This window comes from Asparagus officinalis, chromosome 3 (assembly GCF_001876935.1).
Source record: "Asparagus officinalis chromosome 3, Aspof.V1, whole genome shotgun sequence".
Taxonomy (NCBI): domain Eukaryota; kingdom Viridiplantae; phylum Streptophyta; class Magnoliopsida; order Asparagales; family Asparagaceae; genus Asparagus; species Asparagus officinalis.
This window is the reverse complement of record NC_033796.1, coordinates 100231302-100253048: the sequence shown is the minus strand read 5'-3', so window position 1 is coordinate 100253048 and position 21747 is coordinate 100231302. Positions and strand designations below refer to the sequence as shown.

The 21747-nt window shown below is 35.6% G+C and overlaps 2 protein-coding genes across 3 annotated transcripts; both read right to left on the bottom strand.

Annotated features, from left to right (window-relative positions):
- On the bottom strand, positions 1304 to 6592 carry LOC109835082 (deoxyhypusine synthase-like). Its single transcript, XM_020403079.1, has 5 exons — positions 6554 to 6592; positions 4922 to 5008; positions 3000 to 3105; positions 2686 to 2921; positions 1304 to 1772 (listed from the first exon to the last, which is right to left on the bottom strand). The coding sequence occupies exons 1-5, from the start codon at positions 6575 to 6577 to the stop codon at positions 1704 to 1706; spliced, it is 522 nt and encodes a 173-aa protein (XP_020258668.1). The 5' UTR covers positions 6578 to 6592; the 3' UTR covers positions 1304 to 1703.
- Positions 9079 to 16086, bottom strand: LOC109835081 (deoxyhypusine synthase-like). Of its 2 annotated transcripts, none has more exons than XM_020403077.1 (7): positions 15803 to 16086; positions 15239 to 15406; positions 14329 to 14547; positions 12697 to 12783; positions 10775 to 10880; positions 10461 to 10696; positions 9079 to 9547 (listed from the first exon to the last, which is right to left on the bottom strand). In XM_020403077.1, the coding sequence occupies exons 1-7, from the start codon at positions 16010 to 16012 to the stop codon at positions 9479 to 9481; spliced, it is 1095 nt and encodes a 364-aa protein (XP_020258666.1). In that variant the 5' UTR covers positions 16013 to 16086; the 3' UTR covers positions 9079 to 9478. The 2 variants fall into 2 exon arrangements, with proteins under 2 accessions (XP_020258666.1, XP_020258667.1); XM_020403078.1 differs by having other exon boundaries at positions 15239 to 15402; positions 15803 to 15906.

The window sequence follows — 21747 nt, the reverse complement described above, 5'->3', positions numbered from 1 at the left end:
AATTGAAGGGCAGCTTCTCTTTTGTTTAATTTATTGAACAAAGGGATAGAAGGCCTAGAAAATTTGTTCTCTTTTTTGGAAATGAAAGAGAATGAAACGAGCAAAGGACAATAAGTCAATAATAGATAATAATTTATTGTGATGTCTTTGAGATGCTCTAAAATTGTCAAAATTGTGTAATTATACAATTATAGTGTCGACCACAGTAAATTAGAGATTATTAATTAAATATAAAAAAAATTAACTTGCGATGATTATGATATAACCACCTATAACTTTAAAAATGTGACAAAATTATTGTGATCTCTTTTAGATGCTCTAATTGCCAAAATTGTGTAAGTATACAATTATGGTGTCATCCGCATTAAATTAGAGATTATTAATTAAATATCAGAAAACCCCCCTTAACTTGCGATGATTATGATATAACCACCTATAACTTTAAAAATGTGACAAAACCCCCCTTAAGTATAGGGGTTATTACAAAACTCCTTTAGCTTTAGGATTTAATGAGAAACGCAACCCCCACCCCACCAAAAAAAAAAAACCCTTCCTAGCTTTGAGATTTTATTAGAGAACCCTCATAAAAGTTTTCTGATAAAATCTCAAAGCTAAATGACATATTTGATTACCTCTAAACTTTAAAAAGGGGTTTTTTTTTTGGTTTTTTTTTTTTTTTTTTTTTTTGGTGGTGGGGTTCTGATATTTATTACGTTACGGAGCATTATCTAATATTTGTCCAAAGTTAAGGAGAGTTTTCTGATATTTAGCTATTAAACAAGCTTCATTAAAAAAAACCTATATGGATCGGATGGGATGGTATAGATAGATGTAATGCAATATTATTGAAAAGCATGTATGTCATCATTTAAAAAATGTAAATTAACATTTTGTCTTAATTACAAAGGCTAATCAGCACGTAAGTGCTTCAGAGCTTTCCTCAACTTGCACTTATATATCTTCACTTATTTTTACAATAGCTGCGTATGACCTGAAGTTTTCAAAATTTACACTTCAATATTTTCTGTTATATATCCCCACATTAAGATGCACACAATTTGCATGACGATACACAATTTGTATGATGACGCACTGAAGTTTCTACTAGTTATGATAAATGTCTATTAATGCAAAGAAATGTTGTTGCTACTTGATAGTTCCATGGAGTATGTATTGCCAAATTGGCCTTAGACCAGATCAACCTCACTAAGCAAACATGTACCATATAAAATATATACTTGCGCTTCCTTATAACTCAGCCCCTAAGTTTGTTTTGTTTCACGAGACGATGTACTACATAACAAGTTCAAAAGTAAACATGTACATTCAAAATGTACGTACCTTATCAACATGCATAATTCTTTCTAGAATTATATATAAATAATTGTACATAACTCGGGATCTCCAAGGAAACAATAATACCTCCATAATACCCCCAAAAATTAAAAAAAAATGCAATGCTTATCATCAATTAACACTTCATCGATCCACAAACTCCTCATCACGCCGTATAAATACATCATAATATTTCTATCTGAGACTGTCAATGCTTCCAGTGGAGTTATACCAACTGTTTGATATTCCATCTCTCAAAACCGCAGCAATAAATTCGGCTGATATAATACCAACGAACGCTCAGCAGTTATTTTACTCCTCTTCGATGTCACTGTGGATGTACTCATATACCTACTGTCCCTTTGTAGTCATTTTGTCCTCTGTGCAAATGTTGCAGCCACCAGCAGAGGAAAAGCAATTGTAGCATCACAATGTACCTGGATTCATGGAATAAGGAGTCATCAGTAAGGGTTATATATTATTCAACAACAAAAGGGGATCATTACATGTTGTAGAGATTTCCAGACTCCAGGTATTGTTTCTAGAAGTAGAGTTCATTGCTGGGGTGCATGTCCAAAATGAACTCCGGGAAGCATTGCAAAATCTAAGGCAGCTCGCTAATTTCTAACCGGAAAAGTCAGCTTTTCATTGAGAATGAAAAAATGATCACACGATGCGAGAAACTTAAATTTTATGAAGAAGCAACAAAGACATGCAAAGAATGACGCCCCAACCGAAAATAAAAATCGTATGCAAACATTTCACAAACTTCATAAAGTAATGTTAACTGAAAACTGTTGAAAGTGCTACTATATCCAAAGCAGATGCTGGATAATACAACATATAAAAGGAGCTCGTACAAGAGAATAGATCATATTTCTCATTATTAATTATCAAAACTAAGAAATCCATATCCAGGTAAAATAAGGAACTTAATCAACCCTTTGGAGGAAACTAAACGAGGAACTCGTCTAGCTGTTTTTCTAACAACTAATACTTTAAGTCAAGCTTACAATGACTTAACTGTGACTCATATATTCCACAGTTTTCCTCGTAATACTGGTAGTACGCTGCAGAGATACTACATGTTGTCATATCTGCAAGTTGTTTCAGATTTCATAAGAGACCATATTGATTATTGTTAAGTTTGCTTAAATGAAGACAATTGTGATTGCATGCCTCTTTAAACTTTGTCTCAAGGCTAGAGTCTAGACAAATTGGAAGATTATGAAGGACCGTTTAATTGATTTAGTTGTCACATTAATCTCTACAAAAATCAGCTCCTACAACCCTTGATTAAAAAAATTGTGAAAAGAGGGTGTAACTGAGATTTTCGGTCAAGAAATATACTTTTATACTTTTCGCAGATCCTCTTATTTTCCCCCATGAAACTGCTTCATCAGGTTGTGCTCCAGAATCACTCCCATCAAACTCCTGAGCTGTGTTGATAATAACAGCAAAATCTGCACCATTACGCATCATGTTGGCGTTATATATGTGGTGCTTTGGTAGCCCACCACCCAGAATAATCATTCCAGTTTTTCTAAGGCCAGCACGAACAGCTTCCTCATTAATGGCTCGTATATCTGAACGATGAAATGATCTTCCTCAAGAAATAACAATTTCAACGAAAATATAATCCAATTGACGTAGTTATGTTGTACCTTGCACAATATCAATAAGCAAACCAGGACTGCGTATTGAATGGCAGTACAGCATATCCCCTAGAGAGCCATCAGTTAGTGCAGGGCAATAGACTGGAATGCCATTCTGCCAAAGCAATGTGTCAGATGACTCAGATATATAGTTAAAGAGTATGACTAGCACCAAAAATAGCATATAATTGTCAATCATATGATTTAGACTTGGTACTAATACTAAAAAACATGGATATACGGCCATCAAACATGTATCTCTATTGTTTGTTTTAAGCAAGAAAGGCCAGGAAACGTATGGAGTTGTTCTACTGCTCGACACTTGTAGAAAGTTATAGTTGCTAAATATGCACCAAAGTAGACAAAAAAGAAGAAAACAAGAGGTATTTTCAAAAGATGGCAACTGCAAGAGTTATGTAGCCTCTGAGGAGGGAAAAGAAAGAAAGCTTATCATCACATAAAAATTAAAAAGAAACTAAAAAGGGAAAACATGAGGCCAAATTTCATGAAGATACGGTACATCAATCCATATATCAGCTAGGCATTTGTAGCCATCTAGGAGTATGAGACATATACAGGACACAAACCTTACAAAAGCACAAGCAAAGACATGTTTGATTATATTATAATATAATAGATAATAGTTAAAGTAAAGAATGGTGTTCGCAAATAGATATAATCATATAAGTATAGACATCTCACAAGCAGATGCGTCTTTTTAACAATACAGTTGCATAATGCTAACCTATATACTAAAATTAACACATCATATTTTTAGGATAAATTTCACAAGCCCATATTAAGTTTTGGGCCATTCTAAGTTTTTCTGTATAGCCCCCAATCTAAGTTAGGTCTGACTTCGTACGTGAAAATCACATGCGATCAAATGACTAAAATACCCCTAACAAAAAAACCTTTGAATTGCGTGTAACGCTGTCAGGGGATTAGTTGCAAAAACTGAAACCATTTGGGAGGGTTAAGAGACATTTATAAAGTTGAGGGAGGTTGTCTCAAAATGGGTCAAAGTTAACAGGTGTTTTACAAAATTTACTGTGTTTTTTATATATATGGAACATACCTTTGACTTTTCAATTTTTATGGAATATTTTGTCACTAATTAAATCGAGAGATATATGTACCTTGAGTGACTATACGGACCAAAAAATATTACATTACTTTCTAATAAGTATCATACACTAGTAAAGCAAAATGCTTTTGAAGAGTATATTGCAGAAGAAGGGAAACAACGGATAAACCAGAGTCAGTAGGGAGCACAACTCTCAATCGCACAAAACTAATACCATATATCAGTATCGTTCTTTAATTAAATATGGACTTCCAGTACAAATCCTTACTTAATAGACACGAAAGTCGAAACATGGAGTCCTGAGTGAACAAAAATTCTATCAGACTGAAAGCAAGTTTCATCATCAAATCCATATCTTTTTCCGATCAAAATCGACTTAATGCCAGCTAAGCACAACTGAAGTCAGCACTCTAACCTGTCATCAAATTCCTGACCGAGGAGACATTTATTAGTTTACAAATTAAAGATGTATGCTTGTTGAAAAACTTCCATATGTTCGAATTTTGATGATTGTCAAGAAGCATGCTTCCATTATGTGTGTCCCGATAAGTTGAAACGTTAATGCTAGCTATTACCGTATTACATGAGCAAAAAGAATTCAAGAAAAATCTCAAATATTGCGAGAAACCAATTTGTCTGATAGGCATGTTTATCTATGGTCTAATAATTTATCTGTTCAATTGAAAGTTAATGTGCTGTTTCTAAGGTTTGCAAAATGTTCCTCATGTTCTGCACAAAGTTTATTTTAGAAAATAGAAAGCATCAGCGTGACAAGAAACAATGTAAAACAATTTCATAGTCTTATTAAGGCTCCTACATAAATACTAATACACTAGAGAATTACCTTATAAGCCCAGTACAAGTATGAGCTTTTATCATTTATTTCCTTGCCAAGGCGAGCAATCACCTTTGATGGTGTCCAAACTGTATTCTGAGAGATTAAGCGATACCAAGAGTCAATAATAAAGATATTAAAAGGATATCAAAGTAAAAATTTATACCTATATCATGAATTTGAAATAGAACAGGAATCATTAATACAAAGAGATTTAGCTTGTCCTCTTTACATTGTGGTTTTGTAAAGAATATGTTAATGACAAGTAAAACCTACGCATCTTTGTGAAAATGTGAAACAATTTCGTGCTTGAAATAGAATGAAACACGCAAAGTACTTGCCTATGGTGAAAATCCTTCTTAATTATCAAGTATTTAAATAGATAGGTAGCTTGGTAATACTGACAGATCAGTAGCTTAGTTGGTAGTCAGGTCAGGAATGGAGGAAGGGAGATAGACACATGCATAGGAGGCCACTATAAGAGGTTCTTTAAAAAAAAATTCTATTTTTCTCTCACTGAGCCGAAAGGATCCCCAATGAATCTGCCTTAACATGCTGAAGTTCTCGTAGTTTTCTTTTTGGGAACGTAGCTAGTTCAGATAGTACATCATTCTTATAGTACTCCAAGTTTGTTCCAAAGATCTTTCTTTAACTGTGTGATCTACAGGAGATTCCCTTCCGGGTATATGTGATACATTGTATTCCTCAAGCCGTAGAGACTACATCTATATATATCCAATGAAGTTGCTTAGCAAAGCCACCTGTCTTGCTTATGAGAAGCCAGTGGATCACACCAAAAACATCTCCTTCCAGCCACAATCTTACACCCTTAACAAGGAAGATTGCAAGCTTTCCAAAGCAACCTTTGAGCTTTGCCATGAGATGGTTTAAGAGGCTCATTTACATGTAAATCCATGGAAAAGGATGTGACAGCTTTTATTTCACTCAAATGCATGTCTTCGAAGTACATGAATGTGCTCGGAAAACTGAAATTTGCATCTTTTAGAAGATGTCAATGTGTTTAGACAGAAGATGCAACAGCTAACATAACCGGCAAAGGCCATCTAGGATCTGCTTATGTGATTCCTTAGGATCTTCAGCTTCGGGCTTGGCACTGAAACATATGATGATTTCCTATAGCAACAACACTACAGCTCACATCTCTATTTGGCCACCAATTTTACCTTTTCAATGACAAGGTTCTCCATTGCTTATAGTTATTCAAGTCAGCAACCTTGACACAACTAATATAGAGTTGACATGGCCACCACATTTTGTTTATATCATTTTTTAAGCTTCTTAACTTTGTCTTTTTCCAGGCTGACTCTACGCCTGACCCAAGTTAATGGAAAAACACTAGAGTGAGGAGGATGTCAGAATTATGGCGGATGTTCATTAGCAGAGTGGATATGGATATTAGAAAAACTTATTAAACAAGTTAGGTTCCGTATGCTCCCTCACTTCCCTAATCTTGTCGATTTTATGGAAGAAAAATGTAGATTCAGGATAAACTTGGAGCTCAGAATAACATAATTGACTATGATCAATATGCAGCGGACAAAATTATTCAGCTAGAGTTAGGTAAACATTGTGATCATTTCTAACATCTTAAAATATGTTAATATGGCATCCAAATATTACCTTTGAAGATTGTTCTTCTAACATCTTGTTAAGAATTGGTTTATCATGGATATGAATGGTGCATCTTTTTTAGGCTATGATCCTAGTGTTACTCCTAAACTCAATGTTTTTCCTATGTTCAATGGTGTTTTAGATTTAAGCTATTTGTTAGATCTAAAAATATCGATTTGTGGGGAGTCATTGATCATGCTTATGTTGTGCTCACTTTGAAGAAATTCAAGTGGAGTTTCATCTTTTTTAGGCTATGATCCTAGTGTTACTCCTAAACTCAATGTTTTTCCTATGTTCAATGGTGTTTTAGATTTAAGCTATTTGTTAGATCTAAAAATATCGATTTGTGGGGAGTCATTGATCATGCTTATGTTGTGCTCACTTTGAAGAAATTCAAGTGGAGTAAAAATGATAAGGAAATGTATACAATGAACAAGTTTGTATTAGAATTTTTATTAAATGCATTTGATTCATCTATATCTAACAAGCTTGATTCTTTTAATAGCGCTTACACATTGTGGAAATTCATAGAAGCGCATCAAAATTCAGTTTTATAGTTTTATACCACTGCCAGAATACTTATCGGGCCTTCTCAGTTCTCATGAATCTAATCACACGTGAACCCCCTCTTCTGAACTATTTGTCTGTCTTATACTTGATTAGTAAGCTATTGAGAATACGTATATGGCTCCCAACCCAGCTGAGATTAGATCCTATGGGCTCTTATCAACCTATCACTCATATTTAACCGCATATCGCTCTATCCAAAATCAAAGTTCAACAAATTGAAGGACATCCTTTCCACATGTCAAGGCTAATTTTTGCCCTCCTCTTTTGGAAGAAGCCATTATGAAAGTTGGTAAAAGTCAATGTACAATCTTTTGCACAATCTGGAAAAGAATCTCCAGTTAGAAAGAAATACTCACCTTTAAATCCAAATTTAAACCCAAAAAAAAGAAAAGAAAGAAAACTCTGCGTATATTTCATGATTAATCAAACGCATATATTTAATTTATTTGACGAAATAAATTAGAGTGGTAGAGATGAATCCATAAATATTACGATCACTCTACGTCATCAAATTGTGAACGCTAGGGTTTGGAGTAATTGGATTACGAGAGTTAACGCAACGGTTGAATAAAGTAATTCTAGAGGACGATTCCAATGAAAAACAAAAGAAAACTGGGGAAAGATGAGCGCGCTTACCTCGCAAGAGCGAAGCAAATTGACGGTGAGTAAGAACGAGGGAGTAGTGATCAGAATCGAATCGGATCACCTGCGGGTGGAAATTGAGGCATAACGCGGGTCGGGTCTGACCCCAAGACTGGGGCCACCCAACCCGCCACGGCCTCTTTTAGCTATTTTAATTTTCCTTTTCAACGCTATAAGGGGCTGTTTGGTTCCTTTTTTTTGGGTGGTAAAAATAGGGAAAGCTGCCAAAAATGTCAGCTTTTTGGCAGCTTTCCCCCAAAATCACCCCTTAAAAAGGTGATTTTGGGGGAAAGCTGCCAAAAAGCTGACATTTTTGACAGCTTTCTCCTCTTTTACCACCCAAAAAAACCTATCCAAACAGCCCCTAAGCCACAAAGCTGAGGGCTTCTATAATCCGATGGTTTACCTTTTGAGGGCTTCAATGGTTGGACAAACCAATTAAACTAGCAAGAGTTATTTTTTTCATTTTAATTGTCATTATAGTTCGTAAATCAATGTTTTTTTTTTCGTTCATCAGTATTTTTACTAGTCCTCCAAATCTTCATGTTTTGATATTTGAACAAATTTTCAAAATAAACCCATTTTATTTTTTTATTAAAAAATTCGACTCATTCTCATTTTATTTATCAAAATCAACCCATTTCGTGACCACGTCAGCAGCGTGGCCACGAAAGTTTTTTTTTTTTTTTTTTTTTTTTTTTTTTTTGGTGGTGGGGTTCTGATATTTATTACGTTACGGAGCATTATCTAATATTTGTCCAAAGTTAAGGAGAGTTTTCTGATATTTAGCTATTAAACAAGCTTCATTAAAAAAAACCTATATGGATCGGATGGGATGGTATAGATAGATGTAATGCAATATTATTGAAAAGCATGTATGTCATCATTTAAAAAATGTAAATTAACATTTTGTCTTAATTACAAAGGCTAATCAGCACGTAAGTGCTTCAGAGCTTTCCTCAACTTGCACTTATATATCTTCACTTATTTTTACAATAGCTGCGTATGACCTGAAGTTTTCAAAATTTACACTTCAATATTTTCTGTTATATATCCCCACATTAAGATGCACACAATTTGCATGACGATACACAATTTGTATGATGACGCACTGAAGTTTCTACTAGTTATGATAAATGTCTATTAATGCAAAGAAATGTTGTTGCTACTTGATAGTTCCATGGAGTATGTATTGCCAAATTGGCCTTAGACCAGATCAACCTCACTAAGCAAACATGTACCATATAAAATATATACTTGCGCTTCCTTATAACTCAGCCCCTAAGTTTGTTTTGTTTCACGAGACGATGTACTACATAACAAGTTCAAAAGTAAACATGTACATTCAAAATGTACGTACCTTATCAACATGCATAATTCTTTCTAGAATTATATATAAATAATTGTACATAACTCGGGATCTCCAAGGAAACAATAATACCTCCATAATACCCCCAAAAATTAAAAAAAAATGCAATGCTTATCATCAATTAACACTTCATCGATCCACAAACTCCTCATCACGCCGTATAAATACATCATAATATTTCTATCTGAGACTGTCAATGCTTCCAGTGGAGTTATACCAACTGTTTGATATTCCATCTCTCAAAACCGCAGCAATAAATTCGGCTGATATAATACCAACGAACGCTCAGCAGTTATTTTACTCCTCTTCGATGTCACTGTGGATGTACTCATATACCTACTGTCCCTTTGTAGTCATTTTGTCCTCTGTGCAAATGTTGCAGCCACCAGCAGAGGAAAAGCAATTGTAGCATCACAATGTACCTGGATTCATGGAATAAGGAGTCATCAGTAAGGGTTATATATTATTCAACAACAAAAGGGGATCATTACATGTTGTAGAGATTTCCAGACTCCAGGTATTGTTTCTAGAAGTAGAGTTCATTGCTGGGGTGCATGTCCAAAATGAACTCCGGGAAGCATTGCAAAATCTAAGGCAGCTCGCTAATTTCTAACCGGAAAAGTCAGCTTTTCATTGAGAATGAAAAAATGATCACACGATGCGAGAAACTTAAATTTTATGAAGAAGCAACAAAGACATGCAAAGAATGACGCCCCAACCGAAAATAAAAATCGTATGCAAACATTTCACAAACTTCATAAAGTAATGTTAACTGAAAACTGTTGAAAGTGCTACTATATCCAAAGCAGATGCTGGATAATACAACATATAAAAGGAGCTCGTACAAGAGAATAGATCATATTTCTCATTATTAATTATCAAAACTAAGAAATCCATATCCAGGTAAAATAAGGAACTTAATCAACCCTTTGGAGGAAACTAAACGAGGAACTCGTCTAGCTGTTTTTCTAACAACTAATACTTTAAGTCAAGCTTACAATGACTTAACTGTGACTCATATATTCCACAGTTTTCCTCGTAATACTGGTAGTACGCTGCAGAGATACTACATGTTGTCATATCTGCAAGTTGTTTCAGATTTCATAAGAGACCATATTGATTATTGTTAAGTTTGCTTAAATGAAGACAATTGTGATTGCATGCCTCTTTAAACTTTGTCTCAAGGCTAGAGTCTAGACAAATTGGAAGATTATGAAGGACCGTTTAATTGATTTAGTTGTCACATTAATCTCTACAAAAATCAGCTCCTACAACCCTTGATTAAAAAAATTGTGAAAAGAGGGTGTAACTGAGATTTTCGGTCAAGAAATATACTTTTATACTTTTCGCAGATCCTCTTATTTTCCCCCATGAAACTGCTTCATCAGGTTGTGCTCCAGAATCACTCCCATCAAACTCCTGAGCTGTGTTGATAATAACAGCAAAATCTGCACCATTACGCATCATGTTGGCGTTATATATGTGGTGCTTTGGTAGCCCACCACCCAGAATAATCATTCCAGTTTTTCTAAGGCCAGCACGAACAGCTTCCTCATTAATGGCTCGTATATCTGAACGATGAAATGATCTTCCTCAAGAAATAACAATTTCAACGAAAATATAATCCAATTGACGTAGTTATGTTGTACCTTGCACAATATCAATAAGCAAACCAGGACTGCGTATTGAATGGCAGTACAGCATATCCCCTAGAGAGCCATCAGTTAGTGCAGGGCAATAGACTGGAATGCCATTCTGCCAAAGCAATGTGTCAGATGACTCAGATATATAGTTAAAGAGTATGACTAGCACCAAAAATAGCATATAATTGTCAATCATATGATTTAGACTTGGTACTAATACTAAAAAACATGGATATACGGCCATCAAACATGTATCTCTATTGTTTGTTTTAAGCAAGAAAGGCCAGGAAACGTATGGAGTTGTTCTACTGCTCGACACTTGTAGAAAGTTATAGTTGCTAAATATGCACCAAAGTAGACAAAAAAGAAGAAAACAAGAGGTATTTTCAAAAGATGGCAACTGCAAGAGTTATGTAGCCTCTGAGGAGGGAAAAGAAAGAAAGCTTATCATCACATAAAAATTAAAAAGAAACTAAAAAGGGAAAACATGAGGCCAAATTTCATGAAGATACGGTACATCAATCCATATATCAGCTAGGCATTTGTAGCCATCTAGGAGTATGAGACATATACAGGACACAAACCTTACAAAAGCACAAGCAAAGACATGTTTGATTATATTATAATATAATAGATAATAGTTAAAGTAAAGAATGGTGTTCGCAAATAGATATAATCATATAAGTATAGACATCTCACAAGCAGATGCGTCTTTTTAACAATACAGTTGCATAATGCTAACCTATATACTAAAATTAACACATCATATTTTTAGGATAAATTTCACAAGCCCATATTAAGTTTTGGGCCATTCTAAGTTTTTCTGTATAGCCCCCAATCTAAGTTAGGTCTGACTTCGTACGTGAAAATCACATGCGATCAAATGACTAAAATACCCCTAACAAAAAAACCTTTGAATTGCGTGTAACGCTGTCAGGGGATTAGTTGCAAAAACTGAAACCATTTGGGAGGGTTAAGAGACATTTATAAAGTTGAGGGAGGTTGTCTCAAAATGGGTCAAAGTTAACAGGTGTTTTACAAAATTTACTGTGTTTTTTATATATATGGAACATACCTTTGACTTTTCAATTTTTATGGAATATTTTGTCACTAATTAAATCGAGAGATATATGTACCTTGAGTGACTATACGGACCAAAAAATATTACATTACTTTCTAATAAGTATCATACACTAGTAAAGCAAAATGCTTTTGAAGAGTATATTGCAGAAGAAGGGAAACAACGGATAAACCAGAGTCAGTAGGGAGCACAACTCTCAATCGCACAAAACTAATACCATATATCAGTATCGTTCTTTAATTAAATATGGACTTCCAGTACAAATCCTTACTTAATAGACACGAAAGTCGAAACATGGAGTCCTGAGTGAACAAAAATTCTATCAGACTGAAAGCAAGTTTCATCATCAAATCCATATCTTTTTCCGATCAAAATCGACTTAATGCCAGCTAAGCACAACTGAAGTCAGCACTCTAACCTGTCATCAAATTCCTGACCGAGGAGACATTTATTAGTTTACAAATTAAAGATGTATGCTTGTTGAAAAACTTCCATATGTTCGAATTTTGATGATTGTCAAGAAGCATGCTTCCATTATGTGTGTCCCGATAAGTTGAAACGTTAATGCTAGCTATTACCGTATTACATGAGCAAAAAGAATTCAAGAAAAATCTCAAATATTGCGAGAAACCAATTTGTCTGATAGGCATGTTTATCTATGGTCTAATAATTTATCTGTTCAATTGAAAGTTAATGTGCTGTTTCTAAGGTTTGCAAAATGTTCCTCATGTTCTGCACAAAGTTTATTTTAGAAAATAGAAAGCATCAGCGTGACAAGAAACAATGTAAAACAATTTCATAGTCTTATTAAGGCTCCTACATAAATACTAATACACTAGAGAATTACCTTATAAGCCCAGTACAAGTATGAGCTTTTATCATTTATTTCCTTGCCAAGGCGAGCAATCACCTTTGATGGTGTCCAAACTGTATTCTGAGAGATTAAGCGATACCAAGAGTCAATAATAAAGATATTAAAAGGATATCAAAGTAAAAATTTATACCTATATCATGAATTTGAAATAGAACAGGAATCATTAATACAAAGAGATTTAGCTTGTCCTCTTTACATTGTGGTTTTGTAAAGAATATGTTAATGACAAGTAAAACCTACGCATCTTTGTGAAAATGTGAAACAATTTCGTGCTTGAAATAGAATGAAACACGCAAAGTACTTGCCTATGGTGAAAATCCTTCTTAATTATCAAGTATTTAAATAGATAGGTAGCTTGGTAATACTGACAGATCAGTAGCTTAGTTGGTAGTCAGGTCAGGAATGGAGGAAGGGAGATAGACACATGCATAGGAGGCCACTATAAGAGGTTCTTTAAAAAAAAATTCTATTTTTCTCTCACTGAGCCGAAAGGATCCCCAATGAATCTGCCTTAACATGCTGAAGTTCTCGTAGTTTTCTTTTTGGGAACGTAGCTAGTTCAGATAGTACATCATTCTTATAGTACTCCAAGTTTGTTCCAAAGATCTTTCTTTAACTGTGTGATCTACAGGAGATTCCCTTCCGGGTATATGTGATACATTGTATTCCTCAAGCCGTAGAGACTACATCTATATATATCCAATGAAGTTGCTTAGCAAAGCCACCTGTCTTGCTTATGAGAAGCCAGTGGATCACACCAAAAACATCTCCTTCCAGCCACAATCTTACACCCTTAACAAGGAAGATTGCAAGCTTTCCAAAGCAACCTTTGAGCTTTGCCATGAGATGGTTTAAGAGGCTCATTTACATGTAAATCCATGGAAAAGGATGTGACAGCTTTTATTTCACTCAAATGCATGTCTTCGAAGTACATGAATGTGCTCGGAAAACTGAAATTTGCATCTTTTAGAAGATGTCAATGTGTTTAGACAGAAGATGCAACAGCTAACATAACCGGCAAAGGCCATCTAGGATCTGCTTATGTGATTCCTTAGGATCTTCAGCTTCGGGCTTGGCACTGAAACATATGATGATTTCCTATAGCAACAACACTACAGCTCACATCTCTATTTGGCCACCAATTTTACCTTTTCAATGACAAGGTTCTCCATTGCTTATAGTTATTCAAGTCAGCAACCTTGACACAACTAATATAGAGTTGACATGGCCACCACATTTTGTTTATATCATTTTTTAAGCTTCTTAACTTTGTCTTTTTCCAGGCTGACTCTACGCCTGACCCAAGTTAATGGAAAAACACTAGAGTGAGGAGGATGTCAGAATTATGGCGGATGTTCATTAGCAGAGTGGATATGGATATTAGAAAAACTTATTAAACAAGTTAGGTTCCGTATGCTCCCTCACTTCCCTAATCTTGTCGATTTTATGGAAGAAAAATGTAGATTCAGGATAAACTTGGAGCTCAGAATAACATAATTGACTATGATCAATATGCAGCGGACAAAATTATTCAGCTAGAGTTAGGTAAACATTGTGATCATTTCTAACATCTTAAAATATGTTAATATGGCATCCAAATATTACCTTTGAAGATTGTTCTTCTAACATCTTGTTAAGAATTGGATTAATCCAATCCTCAAATTTGCAGTAATTGTCATTAGGCACCAATAGGTTTCCAATCCGATTTAATCCCTTTGATCGCAGAAAGGTGCCAGATAGAGAAAAATCACCTTTATATGTTGGTGCAAGACATTTGATAAGGTCCTCCTCAATACCACCAGCTGTTGTAACCAGAACATCAACCTACAGATGAAACAACTTTATTATCACCATTCTTGATATGACATCTAACAAACATCGAAAAACTGAGAAGTTTAATGCTGAAGCTAGAACAAAAGCATAAACACCTAGAGGTATAATGAGTATGAAACTAAATATATATAATTTTTTAATAAAAGTAAAAGGGAGGTGCTACTGAATTTCATTTTTTTTGTATAAAAGTAAAAGGGAGGTGCTAATAGAAGTGAAGTAGAGCTAAAAGCCCATCCCCTCCATTAAACTTTGTTTTCTTGTATGGAGTGTCCTAGAACACCATCCCAACATGGTAACAGCAGACGTGCTCACCAGAGAAATTTTTCTGAGATAATTGTTTAATTGTCTACTGATCACAAGTTTTATTATTTTCAAGGAATCTTTTTTGCTTCTATATATTTCTAGGTGTTGAGGGCTTTGGTTCTTGATGCTTTGAGATTCTTCAAGACAGTAACAAGATACTTTTGCTTCTATTAGTGGGTTGCTAAGTTTAGGCATCATCACTTCTAACCCACCAAAAAACTTCAAACCACCATACCTATAAATCACACGCTAGTGAAGACCCGAAGAAGTCAAGATTAGTTTCAATCACTCTTGTCAGTAAAGCATTCAAATCAAGTACCATAGTAAGTGATCAAACAAAAAACTTTCTAAATAAATAATATGAAGTTGGACCACTCACCATCCGATGCTCCAAAAGAAACCGAATAATATCCCTAACCCCAGATGATATCAGATTCGAAGTAAACCCCAAAAAGATTTTGCACTTCACAGACTCTCTGAAGCTAGGATCTCTTTCCTCTTCACTGCAATCTTCCGCCACTTCCTCATGGGACAGTCTCCAATCTAACTTCAAAACGTTTGAGCAAAAAGAATGGAACTTTAATCGCAATCACCGAAAAAAAAGTAAAAGCAATTAGTTTTTATATTTTCTGGATGTAGACTTGCTTTCAAGTTCAACCCCTAACTTCTAACTATCTAAAGGCAACAACGCCGTCTAAATCCACTAAAACCCACATATATGACATGTTCTTGAGTGCACCTTTTATGTCCGATGTGTAAATTTTCATGTGTTTGGAAAATGTCGGAAAAAACTAGCTACAGTTACTTTAGTTTGCCCCAAATTGGCGAAAGTAACGGATTTTATGAGACTAATTTTATAAATTTTTAGTTTTGGGAGGGAAAATATCTTGGAAAAAAAACCAAGAAAGTTTCCATCTTTATTCAATAAACTCAATATTCCTACCATTTGGTTGACGACTTGGATGGCGTCGCCGAGATTGGAGGCTTGGAATCCAGTGGAGGCCATGGAGGAGATGAGGCCCACGAGATCCACCCCTTTGTTGAAATCGTAGCCGCTGATTCTGGTGAAGTTTTTGTCTTCTAGGGTTTCGGATTCTTTGAAGACGACGGAGCGGACTGCGTCTAGGGTTTCGGCGTCCACTTTGTCTGCCATTGTTGAGAATCTGAGCTTTTGGGGACTTTTCGAGGGAGAGAAAGTGGGAGGCTGGGTTTATAGAGTGAGGAGGGGGTGTCCATGGGAGGTTTGCGTTATGAACAAATTTTCAAAATAAACCCATTTTATTTTTTTATTAAAAAATTCGACTCATTCTCATTTTATTTATCAAAATCGATCCATTTCGTGGTCACGTCAGCAGCGTGGCCACAAAATGGATCGATTTTTTTTAATGACGCCTCTAAATAGTCGGGGTTATCAACCCCGGCTATTTAGCTATGTCGGGGTTGCCAACCACGACTATTTAGCTGTGTGCTAACTAAAATAGTCGGGTTGGAATAACTAAAATAGTCGGGGTTTCCAACCCCGACTATTTTAGGACCCTGTCTAATTGGTCGGGGTTAGCAAACCCGACTAATTCGTAAGCCCATTTCAAAATGGTCGAGGTTCCTAAATCCGACCATGTGGCAGAGACCTCTGGCCCAGTTGCCGAGTGGTGAAAACGGCTAAGGACAATAGTCGGGGTTCACAACCCCGACTATTTGTTGACTGGGTCCACCCCTATTAGGGCTGAGCATGGTTTGGTCCAAACCGACCGAACCGACCCGAACCGACCCGAAAAAATCAGTTTTATGAGTAGGACGGTTCGGGTCGGTTTGAAATATTTTCAACTCGAACCGACCGAATATAGTGTAATACTACCCATTCTGATTTCAAACCCTACCCGACCCGTCCTCAAAGAGTCAAAGACTCAAACTCTAAACTCATTTTCTGGATCATTATGGGTTGAAAACAATATCATTATATTAGTGTTTAATGCTTCATAATCTCCTACTTTGTTGATATTTTTTTCTTTAACACAATTTGTTGTTTGATAAGAAGTTTGATGAAGTTAGAACTGAACCGTACCGAACCTGTTAGACCCTAGAGGGGGGTGATTAGGGTCTTATGCTAATCTAATCCGATTAAATGCCAATTAAAATTTATTAACAAGTTATCCTAGCAAGTATGAAATACAACAATGTATATGAGCTAGGATAAATAATATGAACAACAAAGAGATATATCCTATGTGATGAATATGTATATATGCAAGGATATATAAACAACACAAGGGTAAAATAAACAATCTACACAAGTGATAGGGTAATATGATGAGCAATACACAAACAAGATAGTGGATCATATAAATAATGAGCTATGGACAATGGCGATATAAGATATGAACATAAATATAAATGAACGCCAAAGCACACTCAAACACACTATATGATCACGGAGTTCGGACCTTCCGTCCTACGTCTCCGCTCCCCACTCCCGGGGAGAAATCCACTATCACAACCGGGTTTTCTACGCTCACTCGAATAACGTTTACACCTCACAGTGTCGGTTTTCAACGCTCACCGAACAACGTCACTCCTCACACTCGGTTTTCTAGTTCACCGAAAACTTCACAACACACTCGGTTTTCTAGCTCACCGAAAACCTTACACCACTCACAATGTAACAAATATAAATTTGTTCTCTACAATAGATGAGAACTCAATTAAGCACAAACTCAATGTTACAATCTCTCACAACCCTAATATACTATGTATGCAAATACAATAAGCTCAAGTGGGTGTGTGTAACAATGAGATAATATAATCAAATCTAAACTCAATATAAAAACTAGCTTTAAAGAATGATAATCAAATAACTAAGCAAATGTAAAGCTAGATAGAGTTTAGAAAACTTCTCCAATAGATGACAAGATGGAGAGATGGAGATTGGAGCCCAAACAAGAAGATGATCTCCTCCACTTGTGAAAACAATCTTCAAACCAAACAAACACTAAAACACACTTAAACCCTTGTTTAAAACTCTTTAAACTTGTTTAAAACATTTCTTGAGTGCCCTTAGAAGTATGAGGGCATGGGGTATATATAGGCTCATGAAACAAGCCCAAAAACCCAAGAAAACCAAGCAAAAAGATAAAAAAACGGATATATCAAAATCTGGGAATTATAGCCGTTAGCTACAGTAACCAACGTCCATCGACCGGTCCGGTCGACCGGATTACTGTAGCAATATGCAGCTATTTTGTAAAATCAATTTAAAATAGTAAATGACCTCCAAAAATTATGAAACATTGTGGGAATGTTCTATACATGTAGAATAACATGTCAGAGGAAGAATTTCTGAAAAATCTTTTCCCAGTTGAGAGAAATAAATGTTTGAACACAAAAATACAGTTTCTGAAAATCTGCTGTGATACACGATTTTGTAAAATCAATTAGGCACAGTAAATCAACTTCAAAAATAGTAAAATTTTGAGGGAAGTTTCTAAACATGTAGATAAACATGTCAAAGAAAGAATTTCTTGAATATCATTTTCCATTTATTAAAACTCATCTATTTTGTAAAACATGCACGAACATGCACGAATGAAAATTATGATTTTGTAAATTCCATTAAACATAACAAATCAATTCCAAACTTGACGAAACTTTGAGAAATGTTTGTAAACATGAAAACAAACATGTTAGAAAAATAATTTCTCAATTTGCATTTATAATTTGTGAAAAACACTGTATTCTGCAAAAGCACTAAAAGACGTATATATGAAAAACATGTGATTGTTATTTTTGACTCAAAACAAGTTTTGAAAACTTATGGAATATTTATATGGACATAATAAAAGTTGTTTATGATGTAAATATAGTCCAAAACTTATTTTGCATAAAAACACTTATAGTTACGAAAATCACAAATATATATGTGTGTGTATGTTTGAGCTTATAGAATTAACACACATGATATAAACCTATACTAAATATACCCAAGCAATGATCTTGATCTTCATTGTAGCTCAACTTGGTATACGTTGCGGATGAAGCTAAACTTGGATCTTGAACTTGAATTGTACGATGCTTCACTCCATAATTCCGCCAACCTCCATTTGATATCGTCGTTATGGCGCAATCCATCCATCCTCCAACTACGTTGTTTGTCTACAATACATAGGAAAATACAAATACTAGACAAACAACATTAGTGGTAAATTGTTTGTTAAACATCATCAAAACAAGAAGGCCAACAATCTCCCCCTTTTTGATGATGACAAACAATTTACAAAAAGGAATATATGCATGAAGAAAATGAACATATACAAGATAATACACATGCATATAAACAAGGAAAATTATATACTCACAATATTTCTCCCCCTTTGACAACATCAAAAAGGGGACAAAAAGAATAAGAGAGCGAAAGCTCCCCCTATCAATAAGCATAGGTGAGTATAAAAAGAATATATATATAGGGATTGCTCCCCCTATCAAAATGCCTCATGAATGTATGAAATGAAGATCATGGCAAACATATGTGAGCAAGCATAGATGAAAAATATGCTAAACACCACTCACATACAAAAGGACAATGAGAACACATATAAATATGTTAATATTCATTCATCATCAGATTATGGCTACAAGTGAAGTTATGTCTGCTAAACCAGAGAAGTTTGATGGGAATAATTTTCGTCGTTGGCAAAACCAAATGAGATTTTGGTTAACAACTCTACATCTAATAACAGCCATAGAACCAGATAACCCATCTTCATCTGGACTAGTTACTAGGCAATCTTCCTCATCTTCCTCCACAGATTCCATTCCTATCCCAAGAACACCTCAAGAAATAGAGTATCATTGTCTACACAGAATCTTAGGAGCTTTATCTGATAGGTTATATGATATATATTATACTATCACTAATGCTAAAGTTTTGTGGGAAACACTAGAGAAAAAATATGGTTTAGATGATATGGGAATTAAAAGATTTAAAGCTTCTGATTTTAACAAATTTAAAATGGTAGATTCTAAACCAATGAATGAGCAAATTTATGAATTCGAACATATAGTTCACCAATTAAAAATGAATGGATCTATCTTAGATGAAACATTTCAGTTAGCCTGTCTTATAGACAAACTTCCCGAATCCTGATTAGATTTTGCCAAAAATCTTAATCATACCCAAGGAGATCTTACCCTTGAACAAGTGTTGAATGCCATTAGAATCGAAGAGCAACATAGACTCAGGGAGAAAAATGAAACAAAATCCGAACCCAAATAACCCAAAGTAAACAATGTTGAATCCAAACCTTTTTCCAAACACAAGAAACATCCCTTACACCAAAATCAAAGTAAAACATTTAAGGAGAAATCCTTTCATCAAAGTTAGAACCCTGTCCACTTTCAAAATAAGGAAGGAGCTGAACATCGAGCATGTTTTGTTTGTGGACGAACCAACCACCTTGCTAAGGACTGTTATTACAAGAAGACAGAACCACCCAAGCCTAGGATGGGAGGACCTCTACCTAATAAGTCACAAGTAAACATGGTGACTTCCAGTTCAGCTAAAACTGCTTTCAGGTCTGTTCTCTTCACCCATGAAGTAAACATGACCTTTCAAGCAAATGATTAGTGGATTGACACTGGAGCTAATATTCACGTTTGCTCTAATCAATCTCTGTTTTCCACTTATCAAGTCTCAAGTTTATACATGCCATTATTATACATCTCTAATCAAGGTTACCACTCAAGCGAAGAGGAAGAGACAGATCAGCTTGAAGCAGTTCGCTGTTTATCTATTCCAGCATTTGGAGGGTGATCCCAGCGAAACTGTTTGTGAGTTAGACAGACATTTTGACACCTTTTTCCATTAATGAGTTGATGGAAAAGGCCGAAGCTTGCTCCTACACTACTGACAGTGTTAGGGATCTTTTCCTGCAGGGACCAAGTTTCGGACATTTCTTTGTCATGCACAGAAGTCTATTCAGCCCAGGACTCTGTTAGCAGGTTATCTTGCTATTTGGTTGAAGAAGTGTGTCGTTCCATATCAGTTTTCTGACGCCTTACCTCTCGAGGTGCTCTTCCCTGCCGTTCAACTAGCTTACGGGAGGGAGCTTTCTCTGCTTCCGACGATGGTTGTCGGTATCCATTGTGGGCTTAGGTATTTGGTCGATGGTTTTACGCAGGAAGGTTCTGAACCGTCGGTCGAGCTTATTTCTGTAAAGGTCGAACTTCCGTATACATACCTGATGGCGTGGTTCATTCTTCATCGTCCCGATTTGATGTCAGCGCCTAGCACTGCGGATGTTTCCGTTCCTTTTGTGCAGCTGTTGGAAAGGAGTAAATGGTTCAGGAAGACGTTCACTGATGTACAGCGAGAGCTTCAAGTTCGTAAGAGCTGGGAGTGTTAGACCCTAGAGGGGGGGGTGATTAGGGTCTTATGCTAATCTAATCCGATTATATGCCAATTAAAATTAATTAATAAGTTATCCTAGCAAGTATGAAATATAACAACTATATATAAGCTAGGATAAGCAATATGAACAACAAAGAGATATATCCTATGATATATGCAAGGATATGAAACTAACACAAGGGGTAAACAATTTAACTACAAATGTGATAGGGCAAAATGATCAATAAGCAATACACAATGACGATGTAAGATATGAACATGAAAACAAGTGCGCCAATGCAATCACAAACAAAGGATATGTTTACGAGGTTCGGTCCCCACGACCTACGTCCCCGCTCCTCACCTCGAGGAGATCTCCACTATCACAACCGGGTTTTCTACGTTCACCCGAACAACGTTTACACCTCACAATACAATCACTATGCAATCACACCTCACACACTAAGTGTTGGTCCTAGCCCATGTCCTCCTCCTCAAGTGCTCGGTTA

Coding starts and splice junctions, on each gene's coding strand:
- LOC109835082 (XM_020403079.1), bottom strand. CDS start 6,577: ATGTTAGAAGAACAATCTTCAAAG. Junction 3,106..4,921: donor ACTTGTACTGGGCTTATAAG/GTAATTCTCTAG, acceptor TTGCTTTGGCAG/AATGGCATTCCAGTCTATTG. Junction 2,922..2,999: donor GCTTATTGATATTGTGCAAG/GTACAACATAAC, acceptor TTCATCGTTCAG/ATATACGAGCCATTAATGAG.
- LOC109835081 (XM_020403077.1), bottom strand. CDS start 16,012: ATGGCAGACAAAGTGGACGCCGAAACCCTAGACGCAGTCCGCTCCGTC. Junction 10,881..12,696: donor ACTTGTACTGGGCTTATAAG/GTAATTCTCTAG, acceptor TTGCTTTGGCAG/AATGGCATTCCAGTCTATTG. Junction 10,697..10,774: donor GCTTATTGATATTGTGCAAG/GTACAACATAAC, acceptor TTCATCGTTCAG/ATATACGAGCCATTAATGAG.